Source organism: Acanthochromis polyacanthus, chromosome 15 (genome assembly GCF_021347895.1).
Source record: "Acanthochromis polyacanthus isolate Apoly-LR-REF ecotype Palm Island chromosome 15, KAUST_Apoly_ChrSc, whole genome shotgun sequence".
Taxonomy (NCBI): Eukaryota; Metazoa; Chordata; class Actinopteri; family Pomacentridae; genus Acanthochromis; species Acanthochromis polyacanthus.
This window is the reverse complement of record NC_067127.1, coordinates 22,241,661-22,262,395: the sequence shown is the minus strand read 5'-3', so window position 1 is coordinate 22,262,395 and position 20,735 is coordinate 22,241,661. Positions and strand designations below refer to the sequence as shown.

At 42.0% G+C, this 20,735-nt stretch overlaps 1 protein-coding gene across 1 annotated transcript; it reads right to left on the bottom strand.

Annotated features, from left to right (window-relative positions):
• Positions 1–636: 636 nt before the first annotated feature.
• On the bottom strand, positions 637–7,376 carry cdc42ep3 (CDC42 effector protein (Rho GTPase binding) 3). Its single transcript, XM_022217369.2, has 2 exons — positions 6,551–7,376; positions 637–2,474 (listed from the first exon to the last, which is right to left on the bottom strand). Exon 2 carries the CDS (start codon positions 2,252–2,254, stop codon positions 1,175–1,177), a length of 1,080 nt encoding a protein of 359 aa, XP_022073061.1. The 5' UTR covers positions 2,255–2,474; positions 6,551–7,376; the 3' UTR covers positions 637–1,174.
• Between the last annotated feature and the right edge of the window lie 13,359 nt (positions 7,377–20,735).

The following is a 20,735-nucleotide window of genomic DNA, read 5'->3' as shown; positions in this document are numbered from 1 at the left end:
GGATGAGGATGTGGAAACCACTGCTGAGGTGTGGCTGAGTTCGTGGGGCTGCATGAACAAGTAATCACTGCTGTCCTGCTCTTTCAGGACGTTGCTTCAGCACTACGGGGTCAACATATTTTTAGTTTAAGAAGACAGAAGGACAGCACTCATCTATCATTCGGCGCTGAGCAAAGTTTGCCCACAGGTTGTAAGAGTGTGTTTTATAGCCTCATCTCTCTATACATTCTGCCTGATGGATAGTGTGGCTGTAGACGGAAGCCCTCCCTCCTCACTTGAAACAGCTGATTTATGTCTAGTCCTGGACACTTGTGCTTTGTGACTGGAATGCAAGGAATTTCAAAGACCCCTCCTCTGCATGTCCCGTCCACACGCAAACAAATGGAACAGGCGCCTGATTGGGCAGATGAAGGCCCACCGGTGCTCCCACTGCAGGGCAAGGAGCAAAATATAAGGAATGTCACAGGCGAGAAAATAAACCCATTCTATCCTTCTATCTGTCAGTGTGTTGCTCTCATTTCCTTTGGTGTCTTTATGGTTTATGAGTGTCCTCCTGATTTTCTTGAGTCATCTCATTTTGGGAATACACTTTGTCTTGGCATACATACACATTGCCTACAAAAAAGATAGCAGGAATAGGAAAAAAAAATGAATTTATTTGTGTTACAATATTGAAAACACAAATATGCATAGTGTTCTGTTGTTGGAAATATTAATGTGGCAAATGAATCGTGTGAAAATAGTGCTTTGTTAAACACGCTTAAAGTCACAAAATGCGAGAATCGAGACTGTGTAAAAAAAAAAAGCAAAGGATCTCAAAGCTATTCTGTTTAAACTGTGGAAGTCAACATAAGAACACCAATCTGTCATGAAGCATTTTTTTACAGTAATTGAAAATCAAAGGCACGATGGCTGTGGTTTAGCTGTAACTCAAAAGCACATGCATCTTTAACATGCTGCTGGCATGGCAAACAAAACAAAGAAGAATCGACACTCCATAGAAGCTAGAATAGTTATATGTTTTGACAATAAAAACATAAGCAGCTTTGTCTATTGTAGCTGATTTTCATCTCAATGATATATCCAGACACCATTTTGATTGCTTTATGAGTCTTTCTCTCCTCATGGCTACACGTTAATAATTCCCTTTCTCCTCTTGGGGCCTCAGCGCAGCTCAAGGCCTGCTCTTTGCTGCAGGTTTATCCATTATGTTGAGCACCTCGTCCAGGATGGATGGGCCCAGATCGAGTTCGAGGGAGAGGAATGACCCCGTGATTTGGGTGAGGGAATCTTGCGACCTGCTTTTTTCTTTGGAAAACTCGAACTCAAAATCACAGATGCGGCCCTCTTCCACCCCACTGTCCCTGTCCACCCACTCTCTGCTGCACTTGGAGAGCTCCGGCTTAAAGCCCAGGGTAATGTCATTGTTAAAGTGTCCATAACCATTGCAGTTACCATTCCCATTGAGACTCTCACTTCCGTTGCAGATCTTGCCCTGGAAGTCCCCTTTACCACTAAAGCTGTCAAAGCTGTCACTGCTTGTGTTGCTGTTCAGGCTTCCATTGGCTTTATAAATGCTGTTACTGTGACCGTTGATATAATATGATGATGTCTTGTCAAATCGGCTTTCACTCTTGTTGATTTTGTTAGCTTTTTCAACTGCCTTAGAGGCGGGCTTGTCTGTGTTTTCCAGCAAATCCAAGAGGACATCAGGCTTTGGCTGGATTTCTGTGAAGGGAGATGAGGGCTCGCTGCTGAAGACATCCATGGAGCGCAACAGAGCATCCATCTGCAGAATCTCTACCTCATCAACACTGTTGGGTTTCATGGAAGCTGTAGGCCCCATGATGTCCTCAAGTGGCTCTGGTGGCAAGGAGAACACAGTGGAGGAGATCAGAGGAAGGGTGAGGGCCTGGCAGCCACCAATAGTTGGGAGGGAGATTGCATTCTTGAGTACCGGAGAGGGAGTCTCAGCAACGGAAGCATCACCTGTGCTGTTTGCTCGCAGAAATTCACTTTGGATGCCATACTGAGGGTGGACATTGACCTTTCCTGGTAGGAGCTCATACTTCCCCTGGAGAAAGGACATGTCTCCAAAGGCATCCCTCTCCCCACCCTTGCCAATGTGGATGGTGTGGCGGAAGTCCCCCAGCGGTGGGCTGATCATGTCGGGGGACAAAATATCTCTCAGGCGACATTTTTTCCCCTTCTTGTTATTGCTGGGTTTCAGGTATATGGGTGCTTTTGCTGGCATGGCTGTTTCTGTGAAGTAGATCTCAAATATGCAGGACAGAACAGTCAGAAATGCTCTATGAGTTGTGGATGTCACGGTTCCCCAGGGGAGAAGCTCCAGTTACATTCTCAGAAACAATGTATGCAGAACTCCAAAAATAATTGTCGCATTGATCAGGAAATGGCTTTCCAAGGAGGGCTGATGATGTCCAGTGATGGAGAAAGGTCAAATGGGCACTTTCCTGAAATCAGAGACAAAGGCAGAATATATCAGCATTTTTCTAAAACATCAACTCAGCAATGACACATTTCCTGAAGGTCCTTTTGAGGAGAACTGCTACTAATACAAAACTACTGTCCTGCCCTCATGAAAAAGAAATCTAGCCAAAGACACAAGTCCCAGGAATAAACTCTGAATCCTGGAAGGAAAAAAACATCCTCATCCTCGACTTGCATCTGCTGAGTTTAGATGCCAGAGCAGAGGAGGATGAGGCCAGAGTCTCAGGCTTTTTGCTTTTCTCGTCACATTTCCACACATGAGCCTCCTTTGGCCTCCACAGCTCTGGATGTGCTAATGTGGAACAGCTGGACAGCAGATTGGGAGAGGAGAAGCAAAGGGGGACTTTAGAAGGATCAGAGCAGGGCAGTCTGTTTTAGGAACGAGCTACTGCTCACGCACAGAGATAGAAAGAGATCGACTAGAGGGGAGAAAGAGTTGAGGAAAGGGGTTTAAGGAGGTTTAGTGGGATTGTGACTGAGAAAGGGATTACAGAGCAAGTGGATCTTAAGAAAGAAGGTAGTGCAGATTGGGAATTGCTTTGACTTTGATGAGCAGAGGGTCAACTCCAAATTTAATAAGTGATGAGACACCAGATAGGTCGCACAATACATTGGGATGAGTAAACATTATTAAAGGGGTTTTAGATTTGATAAAAGGTGCCTGATTGCATGCTGCCTTCTCAGAGCTTTTTCATTACAAACCCAACTGAGAATGTCCCCATGTTGGCAGCCGGCTTAGTGTAGGATGAACTAAGTAAAAAAGAGGGCGAGAATCAGTTTGACCGTTTGAAATGACATAGCAACCAAGGAGAAAGACAAAAACACTCCGTGAAGGAAGGGAGTTGATAGTGTGTGTGTGTGTGTGTGTATGTGTGTGTGTGTGTGTGTATCTGTGTGTGTGTATCTGTGTGTGTGATGGGGGTGGGAGAGAGCACCAGTGAGAAGAGAGCTTGCCCATTTATAGACATATTTACTTATGAGAGGTCTGTCAGCAGTGACCGTTTGACAGAGTACACCGCTGCACCAAAGTGCCTGGGCGGTCAAGTCCACCTAAGAACAAAAAAAGGTTTCACCGAGAAAACATCCACATTCCCGCTGCAACCTTATCAGAGACACTTTAAGTAGGCTATGTTTATTCAGCAGTCACATTAGTGTGGAGCCAGAGAGACAGACACTTGCTGCACATTTGAATCCAAACAGCAATCTGGAAACCATCCATCTCCAGTCCGTTTTCTCCATGTCTCCAACCTGTTTGATGAGCTGCCATAGCATCAATATCTCCTTAGGAAAACTTCACTCTGCTGTATAGAATGTAAAGCACACCATGCAGTCTTCTCACTTCAGGAGATGCCATCACAACACCAATAAGCCTGTCGCCCAGCGAGCACTGTGGGGCTATATATAGCTATGACAAATACTGAGGGATGCAGAACATGTGTGAGTGTGTTGAATGGCAACGCTGCTCTCCAAGGATCCTTGTCTGTTTGAGTGCTGGTGCGAGTGTTTGTGCGAGGTGCCTGAGATAGCAGTTCTGAATGCCTGCCATGTGTGCGGAGGAGAGCATGTTTGTTTGCTAATAGTGAGGGAGAAAAAGGGGGACAGGGGACGAGGGGGAGGAGGAGTGCTGCAGTGTTTGATGAAGGGAAGGGGGGGTGTACGGTAAAATCCGCAGCTTGTTTAGCCCAAGCTTTTCTCTCGTTTGACTTTCCTACATTTCTCTTCCACCCACTTGTTTTTTCTTTTCTTAGCATCTCTCCCTTTTGCCGGCACTCCTCAGTCCTTTCTGACCTTGACAGCTGATGCTTACTGCAGTGGGAAATTGGGCTTGGAAGTGAAACAAATGCACCAGCCAGCCAGAAGCTGCTTCCTGTGGGCTCAGAGCGCGCAGCATATCCATATCTGTATTAACTTTTGCACTGCTGCTCCCAAGAATAGAAGGTCGCCGCTGCATTGCAGGCTGAAGCACTTCCTCTCAAACAATTATTGATTATTGGTCTGCTCAGATGAATCTGTAACAACTGCCTGACCTGCTATTCTCCAGTGGCATGAAAAAAACACAGCCCATGCATTACAAAAGATGATAAAATGAGCTGGAATCAATGGTATGGACAACACTCTTCAGCAATCCAGTTCTTGCAAGCAGACATCTGCTGTGCATCTTACCCAAGGTCAACACTTGTGGCTGGTGAGAAGTCAGCTGGTATGGTGAAAGCCTGAAGGTCTGACCTTCATGTCAGACATCCTGCTGGTGGCTCAGTTTGGCTCATATGGCAAACATGAATGGAATTCCAGAGGCCACCAGCAAAGTATGAGGAAAACAATATCCTCATATTGGTCTTTCATGTCTTGCATGCCTCCACTGCATTCCCTATACGAGGGATAGTTTAATGAGAGACTGAGTAAATTTATATTGATTTGAGTCTATGTGGAGAATCTTTTGAGCCACAGCAATGTTGGTTAAGTTTGTGTTGGCCCAGGAGGAAATTAATCAATTACAAGACCTGATAGGATATCCCAGTATGGACCCTTATGACCCTTATGACCCACTGAATCTCTTAGTGTCTCTGCAGGCTGTTAATAGTTGAGCAAGCAGGTGTATTCTAATATAACCTTAAAGCCAAGGCCAGATTTGCACCCTACTTTTGGAGCTGATTCAAAAAGAGGCTGCGTGGCACGTGTTGAGAGGTCCAAGCCTGGTGGCGCCGCCACCGCAGAATGCAGTCCTGGCTTTCATTTACACCTCTGGGGAAGTGAGGATCCGATGGCATGCTCCTATCCAAATTGCTTGCCTGGGCAGCCATGCAGTCATAATGGGAGCTGCAGGATAAAACCACTGTGTCATTGGGTCAGCAGCAGCTATCTGTCTGGGCATGAAGCGATCTGGAGCCACTCCAGCCTCTTTAAAAGTGGAGCTTTGCCTCATCAGCTCATGCTTGGGGCTTTAGATACAAGCAGAAGGGCAGCAGAGGGAGCAAGGTGATGAAAGTTTGAGCGTGGGGGAAGATAAATATGGGGCTGGTATCTGGTAATTAAACTAATGGCTCGTGATTTGTCTGGGTATTTCTGAACATCTAAAAGTCACGTGTGACATAAATAGGTCAGTTATTCTGAGAGGCAGTGTAATCTAAGTGTAGTCTAAATAAACGCTACAGGTTGATGATGCTATACAGTTCACTGTCATCCGAACTGCTCCAGAGCAGCTGTTCACAATATGAGCTATATATGACAAAGCAACTTTAGGGAAGCTTGTGAAGTCTCCAAATACTCCTCTGACATGCAAGCGTGGGCCTGACGTGTCACGAGGAAGACCCTCTCTTTGTTATAAAAAGCAAATGCACATACCACAGAGAGTAATGGTAGCCTTACAAAATAGACTGAGCTGTTTGCTACATGAAAGGCCTCAATTATAGGCAAAGGCCTAACTTTTCGAGGGGCCTGGTGGTGGTGCCGCGACTAGGATGAATAGCAGGGTGGAGTTTTTGTTCTGTCTTTCTTTCTCCCGCTTTACCCCTTGTGCCACCCGCAAGCATGGCCAGCAATTGCTCGAGTTATCTTTGGCAGAGATGAGCAGGAAACCGAATCAAAGCGCATGAAACATGAAGAGAATGTCAACACACACTGGCAAAGAAGGAGAAGAAGAAGTCCTTTTTCTCCCAGTGAAACCATAAAATCCTCCTCAAATCTGCTTTCCCGACAGATAAAGGATAAGCCAGCTGTGCATTTCAGAGGAACATGCCTTAAGCATGTAGCCCGACTAAAAACGTCTCTCTTGGAAAGCAGGGAGGATATCATGTTGCTCAACTATTGTGTTACATGTACGGGAGTCAGACAGACGTTTCCGTACAAGCTTAACTTACCATGCACGCTTTCACATTTCACTGTTACTAAGCAATGCCCTGCTCTGCTGCAGACATTCAGTGAGAAAACCCCTGTGCACTTACATGACAGCAGGAAACCTCCAGCAGCATAGTCCTACCTAATAATTCTGATTACAGCAGCATCAGAAGGTAAAATAAAGCATGCTCTCGCTCTCACTCACCACAGATGTTCTGATGGGATGGTCTTGATCCTTCACAGGTCTTGCTGGTGTTTCTCCTGCAGACTTTCGTTGAAGTGTGCGTCTGTATGTGTGTGAGCTCAGAGGCTGCTGCTGCTCCTGTGGCTTGTTGACACCGTCCTGCCTCCCGTCTCTGCCTCGGGGCTGCACTTCTGTCGACTGGGACGTCTGCCTGACAGCTGTTTTGGAATTGCTCTCCGGCTCCTATTCCCCTCTGAAGGAAGTCAAGTCTCCTCCTACACCTCCCCTCGCTCCCTCTCTCCTTCCTATCTCTCTCTCTGGTTCCTCTCTCTCTCTCTCTCTCTCTCTCTCTCTCTCTCTCTCTCTCTCTCACCCAGCCTCTTCCTCTCTCTCTCTAACAGCACCTGTGCATGTCTGTCCTCTCTCCTACCCAGAGCTTGGATTTTTTTAAGCAGCTCTGTGGCGTTTGAGGATCATCCTTGCTTCCTGTGCCTCGGTGGAGCTGCGGTGTTGAGTGATCACATGCTCTGGTCTCGCAGCCCCAAAGAATTAGCACTGCGTGGAGAAAGGCAGATTCCTCATGGGATGCCCGGCTGTCTCCCCTCTGTGAAGCAGCCCTGCATGATGTGCACAGCGAATGTGTCTCTCCCTGTCTGGCTGCTCACATCTGATAAGATCTATTCTGTAAATGCAGCTGGCAGACAGCCGACTGGACTCACCCTGTCTGTCTCTGCAGCTGCTTCTCGCTGTCCATGTCAGTGGATCACACACCCATGTCCTCCCTTGATTATCCCAAACTGTAACTCTGCAAAAATCCTTACTATGCAATTCATGTTGTGCATGGTTATTTTTAAAGGCTGCAGCAGGCTGAGGCGACAGCGTATAAATGGGTTAATCACTGCAGAGTACTGCAGCACTGCAGCATCTACAGTCAGACGGAGAGATGACACATGGAAACCTGCAGCCAAAGCAGACTTCTTCCCTGTTTCTCCATTAGAATTTTAAATGTGTAGAAGGAGACATGTGACAGTGCATGTAAAGGTTCAATATGATGCCCTTAAGTCAAGGACAAGGTGTCAGTGCATCCCTTTTTTTCTTCCTTTTTTGGCTCTATTCTTGTACAGAAAAAAAAAAACCATCACCTAGGTAACTGGTACAACTGAGAGGTGATTAGTTTCCCCCCAAAGACAGCACATGGAGAGGTGTGTGTCTCTTACAGTGTATTTCAAAAGGAAGGCAGCACATGTGGGGGGAAGGGTGCTCGTGGCTCAATCAATGTACGTGTGTGCTGTCTGCGGTTAGGAGAAGAGGTGGAAGCATGTCCTCACAAGCAGTAATAGTGCCCTAACAATAATCCGGCCTTGTCCGACATGTGCAAAAGCGCATCCTTCTGCAAACACTGCAAATTCCCACTCCTCCTTCCTGGTAAATTTGGCCTGGGTTGCTCATTCTTCCTAATCTGCTTTCTCCTTTCTGCTGCGTTCATATGATGGATGCATGACTGTAATAACCAGCCATAAATAACACTTTGTGAAATCATGAGCCGAAATGAATACAGGGTTGCGTCTGTTTGTGAACAGCTTACAGTCGCACAGACACTCTCTATTTAACTTGTGCAGGCGTTATTTAGCACCAGTTAAACAGCAGTTGTGAATGAAGCTCTTTTAGCATGGTGTTGTCATGTCGCCCCGGGGTGATGTCATCGCGTCAACCATGTGGCCGGCACATGATCTGTGAGAAGAACACACAACCCTGTCTTCTCATTTAGGAAGACCGTGAAACCTTGGAAACTCCAGACTACTACTACTACTGCTCAGAAAGGAAACAATAAGTAATCGTCCCTTAACTATAAATGGCTCAGTAGTGAAGCAATGGGAAATTCAGTCTGTTGGCAAGATGTCCCAAAACCAACAGGCCTTAATTACGACAAGCATTTTATAGTATTTTAGCAGGAAAAGTCATAGAGGGATTAGCAATGGCTCCAGAGTATTAAAGAGCCTCTTCCTGTACATTCTGGCAGTGTGACAGTAAACCAGCTGCACAAAAGTGAATCCTAAAACTGAAGAAGCTAAAGGGAATTCAGCCATCATTAATTGAACTACTGCTGTGAGCTTTTTTTTTTAGGCTAGGACCAGCTGAGAAATACGCAAATACCTGTAGGACAGTAAGAGGCTATAAACTACCAAGCACAACAGATCAGAATTCTTAAGATTGTGCACACATCATGCAGCTATGTGGAACAACAAGAAGCAGTAGAACCCTTATTGAGTTTTTCTCATGTAATAATGACATTTACTGTCAGGAAACAGTATGTAGTCAGGGACAGCAGTGTGAAAGATGAACGAGCAATCCTGATAATAATCGCATTCTATACATATGAGCAGCACAGACCACGAAAACGTAAAGTACAAAGTCAATAACCAAGATATTCATTGAAGTAAAATGTTGACAGAAATATGATAAATAATTCAACATAATGAGAAATAAATGTTTTTATATGCACCTATACATCACGATATATCATGAAATATCAGATTTTAGATTCTGCTATAAGGATATAAAATAATAAATCTGCCTTATCAGATAGCTATAAGGTTGTATAGTACAAAAAAACAGTTGATATAACTCCATAACTCTAGTAAATGTTACAGGTTATACACTGAAAGATCTGCGAGTCACAGCTGCATTAAGTTTGATTAAATTAACCATTTTTGCCACATCAGTTATAAAGTCCTGAAACACAAATATAGTTTATTTTTGGCTGGTATGTGACTACAGAACTCCAGTGAATGCTTAGACATACGCTACCTTTGAAACGTTTTCACACACCTTCTCATACAATGCTTTTCATTTATTTGCATTATTTTCTACATTGTTGTTTAATACTGAAGATTAACACTTCTTTGTTTGCAACATAATTCTACAAGTATTCTTTGATAGCTCTGATGTCTTCAGTATTAATCTACAATGTGTAAAATAATTCAATAAAAACCACTGAATGAGAAGGTGTGTCCAAACTTTTGACTGGTAGTGTTTATATTTGTAAGCGGCAACCGTTGAAAGCTAAATTTGTCATATCAGGTCGCTATCAAAACTTTACACCCACACATGGGGTTTTTGAATGTGAAGGTTTTCATTTTCTTTCATGAACCCACTTGTAACCAGTTTCTTAGTGTGTTTTACCTTCTACTGTTTCAGCCCAAGAACACGTAGCAGCAGCAGCATAAGCTTACAGTGAGCTATACAGTGTATTCTGATGAATACATCAGTGTTTGCCAGTGATATGCTTGGCAATTTATTTTCGTGTTTCCATCACAAGCTATGTTTTGAGTTGTATGGGTGGAGTTAGACTTTTTTTTTTTTTTTTTAATTTCAGTTGAAGGTCAATTTGCCTTGGTCGGATTTGGAACCTTCAACAAGAGAGCTCTGTGTGTGTGAGGTTTCTCTCCAGTGTTTAGCTGTCCTGTCCAAACTGTTCCACTGATGTCACTTTTCTCCAACCGAAACACCATGTACTGATCTAAGGTCAGGTAAACAAGGCCGTGCTCGTCTACTGAAGTAAATCAACCAAGAAAAACAGGATTTAAAGAGGCACGTGCAGCTCTTATTATGCTTTTCTCGCTGCTGCTCGTTGGAACTCTCCAGCTTTAAGATGTCTTCGCAGCAAATGTGGCTGATGACTTTCTCCTGTCACAGATTTAGTTTTAATCTCATGCTAACCCCTCATTCGGTTGACGCACCGTTCAGCTTCACCCGTCCTCCTCCAGCTTCTACAATGTGTTCACACCCATTATGCAGGAAGCTACATCATTATCGCTTACTGTCTGAAGGAGGCAGAGTAACTGGGGGGAACAATATGAAACTGCATATAAAAACACTACTACAGACTGCTGCTGTTGAGAGTGTGGTGGAAGATTGCCCAGTCTTTACATACTGTAATCCAGCTATCATGTGACTAAAATAGAAAATTGTGATGGATATGGAAACACATATTGTGGGCACAATCATAACTACAGCCATGAGAGATGGATACTGTATCAAATATTTTTAGGACCAAGTCGAATTTTCCTTTTTTTTTCTTTTTTTTTTTTGATGAAATCTTTGGAGCACAGTGAAATGGTAAATTTCCAAAGGGAACCACTGTAATATAATCGATATATGCAGCTAGAACAACAACATTCCTCCCTGCGACTCTCTGAAGGGGGCTTCTGTGGCATTTGTCAGCATTTTTCACAGCTTTTAGAATGTTCCGCACGCACATCCAACATACATTGTAAACAGCTGGAGACTTGACACCACATGTTCACGGCCTCATCTGCAACTGCTGCATTCACATTCTCGGCAAAGCTCTCTCTCTCTCAGAGCTTCACTGAAGGTCCTCGTGCACATTTATTTTCATCCTGACAGTAAAAGTTTCACAATGTTCTCGGGCCTGCAGAAAGCACACAGGGAGGGACCCGACGCTGAGGGCACTGGCCAGTTTTCTGAGTGCAGGAGAGGTGCAGCCGAGCGGAGGAGAGGAGGGGATTGTGGGTAGTCTAAACACTGTCTTGCTCTGTGGCCGTATCCCAAAATGTTTCTCTGTGTGTGCGTGGGCGATGCACCATTCTGAATTACAGCAGACCACACACACCAGAGGTAGCACCTTGGTTTTTGTGCCTGTTTTAGCAACTGCATAAGCCTTGCTCAAGGTGAAAGATGGAGTTCAAGAGCGAGGACCGCAAGAAGTCAAGATTTTGAATGTTGTTCTCATAATCATAGTTTTTACTCTGTGTGAAAACCATATCTGTATCAGAAAGCTTTTCTAATCATACAACTTAATATTAACCTGTGGAATTTAGCCCAATATGCTCCAACAGTGATAGCAAAAAGCTGTTTTTCACATGTAATTGGCAAAACATAGATGGTATGATGTTAGATTCAGATAACTAAGCTGGATTTTGATATTTCCTGTCTCAGTTTTTTGATTTTCTTTTCTTTGAAATCAAATAGAAACTAATTCTATGTTTTGCCATTTTAAAGCTGCACCACTCAATAGGCTTTGTATTAACAAAGAGTGAGATGAATATGTCTAAAATAAAAAGGGTTGGTTGGCATGACTAGCTTTTGCTCAATTATCGAACAACCTTTCAGCTTTACATATCCTTTTGGCTTGTAAGTGTCTTGTTTTGGTTTTGGTACTATTAGTTGACTCTTGACTCTTTAAGTTTCTACACTCACTCATTAATGCTATTTTCTCCTATTATTACTATTTTCTCATGTATTACCACATATAAACCACAGCTGACTACAGCACACTGAGGGAAATTCTCTGGAAGTCGGAAAGAGGAAAAATTCCGAGGTAAAATTTACAAGTAATTGTACCTTCATGTCACACTTCATCACCAAACAACTCCTGGAATGCTCTGAACATCTCAGATTAATGGTGGTGTAAGAGTATCCAAGGGGGATTTTTCCTGAACTTTGCAGAGACAAATTCTCTCCTCTACAAATTAGACTATCTGACCACAGCCACGCTAGTGTGACGAAGTCTGGCTCACATCCTTGGAAGGAGAACAAATGATACATCGCAGGCTATCGAGTGAGTCTTCCCATTGGAATTCCAGTAGCTGTGCCGTAGGCCACCCTCTTGCAATCAGCTTGCGGTTGTCCATTTCCACCAGCTTACATCCTGCCTCATCCACAGCCCAAGCACTATTATGTCCATGAGAACTGGCAGGCTGCCCTTGCCCATATCATAGAGGGTTGAGCCTAGTAGAATACCAACTAGAGTCAAGTTGAGGCCAGCTGAAGGTCTAAAAAATGTGTTCACATCATAGACTGGGAGTATGATATCTGCACCAATGACAGTCATTGAACATCTCATGTTGTATACACTATGATTCAAAAGTTTGGGATCGCTTAGAAATGTCCTCATTTTTAAAAGAAAATCATTTGTTTTCAATGAAGATGACATTAAATGAATTAGAAATACAGTCTAGACACTGTTAATGTAGTAAATGACTATTCTATCTGTAAACAGCTGGTTTTTAATGGAATGTCTCCATAGGGGTACAGAGGAACATTTCCAGCAACCATCACTCCTGTGTTCTAATGCTACATTGTGTTAGCTAATGGTGTTGAAAGGCTAATTAGTGATTAAAAAATCCTTGTGCAACTTTGCTAGCACATGAATAAAAGTGTGAGTTTTTATGGAAAACATGAAATTGCCGGGGTGACCCTCAAACTTTTGAACAGTAATGTACATCTATAAATCTTTAGCTTTACTGAAGAACACAGTATACTATATATACTGGATTCTTAACAGATCTTTGATTTACTCTGTAGCCCCCCAGAGTCTGCTCCTCATTAGAAGCGTGTTCCAGGCTCTGGGAACATGCTCCACCATGTAGGAATTTAGAGTATGTACACACGAGTGGTTATGCAACTTTCCCGTGAGGAGATAATGTGAGTAAACTGATGTTTAGATGCAATTATTGAGCAACAACCCAGACAGTAAAGTTTTCAGTGGTGTATCTTATGGGTCACAAGGGGAGCAGGAAAAATATTCAACATTCCAGTGAGATACTAAGTCAAGAGCCGCTCTGTTCTATTTTTGAACCTGGTGTATATTACATGGTCATTGCATGACCACTTTGGGAGGGGAGTGACCTCAACTGAAACCCGTCATTGTTGGATCCAGTCTGATCGGATGATTGCTTCCTGTTTTTCTTTATACCTACTTAGATGTCCCTATGGGAATGCTTGTGTCGCTCCAGTTTGATTTGTGATGATGTTATCTGTTTGGCTACTAGACAGCATTCCATGGTTGAAGATAAAACTTTCTGTTTAAAGCTGACACATTCAATTTTCCTGTGTCTATTAAAACAACAGAAAATTTGTTGCTACTGGAAGCATCAGCAGAAGAGATGAATCACTCACACAAAGTTATGCTTTTCATTTAGAACTGCTAATGCCAATAATAATAATGAAAATTTACGATTTTGGGGAGCAATCTGCAGCACTGTACATTATCAGAGTGAGTGTGTGTGTTGGCCACTTCTCATCAGATTTAGATCGAAGTATGTGTGGTTTTATTTCCAGCAACAGCTCTGTGCTTTGCAACATCTGGTGAGATTATCTCCAGAAAATTCTCACTTCATTAGAAGCGTTGGAGATTTCCAGAGGCCAGCCTAAGAACGCTTGATTAAATTGATTGCATTTATACCTATTAGAAAATTGCTTATTTGTGTTATTAGGAACAAGAAACGCATTCTTCTGGATTTCTCGGACATTGGATTCGCTGTTCATTTTAGTGGCAGCTCTGTGGATGGCACGCATCCCACAGGAAAGCATATGATTGGTTCCAAAACAGCACCAAGCACGGAAAGGCAGAAAGGCATGAGGAGATTTGAGCCAGGGTTTTTAAAGATACGCAGACCCCATCTGGTGCGCTCATTATCTCAACAGTTTTAATTTGACAATTATATTCTTTTTAACAGTGACTGTAGCTCAGCATGCAACTCCCATCTTTTCTTAATGGATCCGATTAATCACTGTTGTTGAGTTTCTATTTTGGGGATGAATGTAATTGGATCAAGTCTTGCAATGTATGTCATGGCATCAATATTTTTTCAAATAATGACGTTTAGCTCAACAGTCACTGCCTTTGAACAATTAATATATACTTTCTTTTCTGTTAGATACTAGGGGAATGGAGTTGTAGAACAATTTTAGGCCTTTTAGTGTTTTTGCACTCTGTTTAAGATGAACAGAGAAATTAGTTTTGCTCATCTGTGAATTACAACTAAAGAAGCATTTCATTAACATTTGCTTTAAATAGACTTCCATAGCACAAATTATCTTCAAAATCTGTATATATATATATATATATATATATATATATATATAAGTTCATTTTTTTTGTTTGGCATTACTGTATGACAACTGTATTGAATAGGTACTCAATATTTTTAAAAACTGCAATAACTGATAACTTCTAATCCTAACCCAACAGTAATCCTATTTGATTTTTTGGTGTCTAATGACAGTAGAATATCCTGTGGCATTTTATCGCTCAATAAAGTTTCTACTAGCAAAAAAGTTGCATATACATCCATCAGATACAGAACAGCTTCAACAAGATTATTTGAAGTCATCATGTTTCCAAATTTTACTGTCCTTTAAGCTCTATTTCAGTTTTCACTGGAATCCAAGGGAAACATCTGTCTCTCTATCTGCTCAACAGTCCACTGTATTATTCTGCTAAACACCAACCTTATCCGCTGTTTGGTTCTTAGCAGTTAGCATACGGTGAGTTTATCATTTATTTTGGATTTTGGGGATAGAAAATGCTTCCCACTGTGTCATGGTATAAGATTGTTATGAGCCATGAGACTGAACCAAAAAACCTGAAGTGCAGGACATAAAACCAAAACAATTATACAGCAAAAAGATTCCAAAATAACGTGTCTGTTATTTAATGCATTTCACTGTAACAAAATTAAGTAATGCAGCTTTAATTTAAATAAACATGAATAAATTAGGACTGTTAACAAACCAAAGTACTGGACCAAGTGAAGGAAAACCAGTTGTCTGTCTTGAACACATCTGTTGTGCAACCTTTAAACAGAACTGCTACTAATTCACTCATGTAGAGATCGTACTGAAATGGATTAATTTACCATTTGGTGCATCTTCACTCATTGACAGAGATGCCGATAAGGAAGCTGTGATAGCGACATAAAAAGAGGTAAGTTCTGAAAAATCTGCATATTTTTCATTTAAGGGATTGCAAGTGAAGGAAGTTTGTTGTTATTTTGAGTTCAGAAAACAAGAAATGATAAGTAAGCACTATTTCTCAAATGTTTTCTCCCAAAGCAAAGTTGTGTAAAGCAACTTCACAACCACTACCTGCTAATTTCGTATAGCTGACATTGGAGTTTCAAAGCTGACAGCAGTAATACTGTGGCGACCTGTCCAAACCTGTCCACAGAAGGGAACAACACTGCAGGTATTTTAACTTGACCCTTAACAACTAAATGAAACGCACTGACCGTCACATTCCTCTCCGCCCCTCTGTTCAACTTCACAAAGTGACCCTTCAATTTATGGAACAATACATGCCACACACAGTATCCTACTCTGCATTTCTCAGCTCAAACGTAGAAATTAGCTCGGAAAGGATTGTGCAGAGGCCTGTTATAACGACATGCTCCTCCAAAACTCTAGCAAAGGAAGCTGCTGCGGGGGCTGCACAGATGCCAGGGATACCTCACCCTTTATTGTATTCAGAGGCAGTGAGCGTGCACAGAGGTTTGGACACACCGAGCATGTGCAGTGAAACTGAGCGAGGGCCAACAACCATGACAGAGAGGCCACAAAAGAGCTGATCATATGAAAGGCAGGGCATTTGATATCTTGAACATAAACTGTGTGTGGCATCAACACAGAGACCATCAAAGAGGAGGCGGATTTAAAGCTGTGCTGATATTCAACTCACAACTCTGTCTTTCTAGTTAACTAATTAGTAGTTTGAGAATTGTTCAGCTGAGACTATGATCTAATGTTGCCTGTAAGCATCCAATATTCTGAATTAAAGGTTTTCTTAATGAAAGTCCTGGAAGGTTCTGAGCACTCAGAGCCAAAAAGATACTTTACTACACAGTCAGTTATTGTAGTAATGAAATAAAATTCCTTATGTAAATTAATCACCTGTTAATCACCATCATTCATCAGTTGGCTAACACTTTTTAATTTAATTAAAAAGTTTATTGAAAAGTTGCCAACTTTAGTCAATTTGATTTGATTCTATCGATCTATTAATGTACTGTGTTTAATCAAATTAAAACAGCGTGTAATACTTTATCCTTGCTAGCAATTAGCTGCATCTATGACAATGATTTTGTCATTTTGCACCATAATCAGATCAGGCTTTACTCCTTTACTATCCTTTGGTTTGTCCACAAACACTAGAAAAGTAAATTCTATTAGCTTCGTCCATCTCTGCTTAGTGCTTAGTAATTAGCAAATGCTAATTAATATGCTAAGATGCTAAGCTAAAGTCATGAACATAGTAAATATTTGCTATCTTCAAATAAAACTTGTGAGCTTGTGGTTACGACGTGACGTAATGTACATCAAATTTTCAGCATTCAAGTGCTACTGTTAACTGTAAAGGCCTTCCATGCTTTAGTTTGCAATGATTTCCCTTTGCAAAACTCTACATTCAGCCCAAATTTGTGACTGAACAGACTGACCACGCTAAATGTACATGTGGCAGAAAAATAAATGGTGCTACATACAATCAGTTGTCATGAAAAGAGGCCGTATGAGCAGATTGTCCATCATCCACATGTTTAGAATTCAGTATTAGAGGAGTAGTAGTTGAAATTGTTGCATCTGGATTTTGGAGGAGCTTTCATTTGTACATGGTTTCTATCAGCATTGCCAAAACACAGTGTGAAGCTCAAAATTCTGTAGGAAGCCAATGTGATATCCACCCTCAGAATAATCACACTGATACAGTGCTAGAGTCTTAACTATGAGTAACTGCTACATCCTGTCAGTGCAAAGTTAGGATAAAGTTAGCCTTTTAGAAAAACCCTTGTCTATTTTTTCTGTGCTCAATATGAGGGGAAATGTGACCGTCGGTGTAGCAGATCAATGCGTATTGTCACAAAATCAATAAAACGTGTGCATGTTCATTGTCTGCTTTCAAAGTCTGCATTGGTCCTACAGAAATCATGATTTTGCCCGAAGTTCGAAGAACAAGACTGGTAGCACGGTGTTACGGATGGCACGCTTGATGTACCAAGGCTAACCATTTAGCAAGCTCATGACTGGTTAACCTAATCTTGGACATGAAAAAGCATACTGAAAAGATTAAGCTGCTGGGAATATCATCATATTCTTCAGATATGAAATTACAAAGAAAAGATCCATAATACTAAAATGACAATATATTGCTTACCATTCAATAAAAAATGTACTTCCTAACTCCATTTCTGAAAACATTAGCAAATACATCACAAGTCTTGAATTATGAACTTTAGGAAAACTTCCACTTACATGTTTGTGAATATCACAAGAGAGGGGTATTTATATTAACTTCAGTTAAAAATATGGTAAACATGACTTCATGTGAAGTCATTGTTCAAGGCACGCCTGCTAAAAATTCATGTGTTGGCATTGTCATGTTAACATTTAGCTGCTTCACATCTAAGAAAACCAAAGTCCTTTTAAACAAGTATTGCCACTTGACAGCCACTGTGGGAAAAAAAAAACAGTTTTTCAGTCTAAAAAAAATCTGGCTCGTATGTAAATGAAAGATGAGAATTGCAAAGGTTATTGAGACAGAAGAACTGGATAGAATCACCAGTCAAATCTGAAAACGCTAAAAACGTTTGCTGACTTTGCCCAATGATATCGTTTAAAAAGTGTCTTCACCAACAAATCATACGACATTACAGAATTCTCCCTTGAATTTTGGTTCGGGATTCTTTAGGTACGAGTCTCCCTTACACTGTCTCTGTCTGACAGCGCTGCTAGCATGCCTGTTAAATCTTTGTCTTTTTAAATCCTTAATTAATGCCTCTTCTAAATTCTGACACCACATAATTTCCTTCCTGGCTGCACATTGGCTTGGTGGTTAGCACTCATGTCTTCCAGCAAGAAGATCCCCGGTTCATGTCCCTGCCGTCCTGAGATCTTTCTGCATTGAGTTTGTGTGTTCTCCCTGTGCGTGCGTCAGTTTTCTTTCTTCTTGATAATGGGTTTGACTAATGTTTAGAATCCAAAGGCATGTGAGGAAACTGATAGAGAATGGATGTTTTGCGTTGTATGGAGACATTCATTACAATCTGGCTTATGCTTCAAAGAAAACTTATCAAATCTAACTCCGGTCTTCTGTCTCCAGATCAGCACTGACACAGACATGCCATCTATTAAATTTACTACAACATAATGGATGATAACGTCCTAACCTTTCTTTCAGTCAGGTCACACAGAAACACTTATCTGAACTTGAGAACATCTGCTACTGTTATGGCCTATCACTCATATGTGGCATGATTAGAAGCCATTTTTCAACCTGCTCAGTTTTACTGCAGCTCAACGTACTGCAGAATCCCTAGCCTTAGTCAGAGGAGATGGAAAGAAAATGATGAGATTCAAGTTCAAGATCATCCCATCAGCTTTCTCCTGTGGCATAATGATCAGCCATACGTTTGATCTAATGCATAGTAAGCTCTGTCTGCTCATGGTCGCTGGGTCATACAGAGGCTGAGGACAGAGAAACTGACCAGTTCCATATGGAAATCCTGACTCACCTACAGGGGCAGATCAAACGGTGATCACCACCTCTTCCATGTGGGATATATTTGACATGGGATGGGGGTGGGGGCACTAGCTAGCTGCTGGTCCTTTCCACTGTCCCACACTCAGGGCTAAATCATTTGGGCAGACACATCCGACCTGCCCCATCTGGGTCTGCTTATCTCTTACTTTCTGAAGTCAAAGCCAGCCGTCAATCAGAGCCTTCAACCACTGATACAGACAGAAGTGTCTGAGCTGAGATGTGAAGACTGGGCTGCATTATAAGGGATGGATAGTGAGAGGATTTCTTTACATCTCTTGTTTTAAATGTGTTGGCTTTGACAGCATGGACAGTTTGGGTCACTTAACCATAAAGAAGAGGCCTTTTACAACCTGTCAAGCTTGTAATGAACAGTAGAGAAATACAGTAGGCCTAGTGGGCATGTTTCCAAGCCATTAAAGTACAGTAAGTGTGAGTGTGGGAGGAAAGAGAGGGAGACAAAGGGGGTGAGAGTATTTGAGTGGGATATAGCAGCAGTTTTATACAGTTTTCAGTGGACACATTCTTCTATAGTCAGTGTGTGTGTGTGTGTGTGTGTGTGTGTGTGTGTGTGTGTGTGTGTGTGTGTGTGTGTGTGTGTGTGTGTGTGTGTGTGTGTGTTTGTGCTTCACCAGGTGCCTGGAATGCAGCTGGATAAACAGGCAATATTTCACTCATATGGTCTTTTGTGTTGCTGAGTGCTGCGCATTTAAGTCAGCAAAGAAAGCTGGAGAATAACAAATGTTAACTTAAGGCCTCCCTAAAACAATACCGCTCTCTGTACAGCTGAAGAATTCCCCAACAGACTGCCATTACATTGTTTTCAATTTATATTTCCCAGCGGGGCAGTTCGTTGACACATTCAGATAGCAAACAAAAGAAATGTTTCGCATTTCTTTCCCTCTGCCTGAAGGTAGCTGAACATTCATTAGGCACAGAATTAGACTTAATCAACTCCACATAATTGTGTGATCAGCACGAGTAACGCCCCAGGAATGTTGGTGTTATCGTTAACTCTAATGACTGCACCATGGGGTGTGTTTATCCTTTTTCCTGTAGCTCCTTACATATTTATATCCAGAAATACCATTGTGCATTTAACTTACTGCATACACTGCCAGCCAAAAGTCTGGACACACCTTCTCATTTAATGATTTTTCAATATTTTTCATGACTATCTACACTGTAGATTCTCACTGAAGGCATCAAAAATATGAATGAACAAATTTGGAATTATGTAGTAAAATGAACATATTTTATATTTTATATGTTCTAAATGGCCACCCTTTGCTTTGATTACTGCTTTGCACACTCTTGGCATTCTCTGCATCAGCTCCATGAGGTAGTCACCTGAAATGGTTTCCCAACAGTCATGAAAGAGTTCCGAGAGATGCTGAGCACTTGTTGGGCCTTTTCCCTTCACTCTGCAGTTCATCTCATTCCAAACCATTTGTGACTGGGTTTAGGTCAGGTGACTGTGGAGGCCAGGTCATCTGACGCAGCACTCCATTACTCTCCTTCTTGGTCAAATAGCCCTTACACAGCCTGGAGGCTGGTTCAACTAAATGCAAACCGGATGGGATGGCCTGTTGCTACAGGATGCTGTGATAGCCATGCTGGTTCACTGTGCCTTCAGTTTTAAATAAATCCCCAACAGTGTCACCAGCAAAGCACACCCACACCATCACACCTCCTCCTCCATGCTTCATGGTGGGAACCGTACATGTAGAGACCATCCGTTCACCTTTTCTGTGTCACACAAAGACACAGAGGGTGGAACCAAAGATTTAAAATATGGACTCCTCAGACCAAAGCATAGATTTCCACTGGTCTATTGTCCATTCCTTGTGTTTCTTGGCCCAAATAAATCTC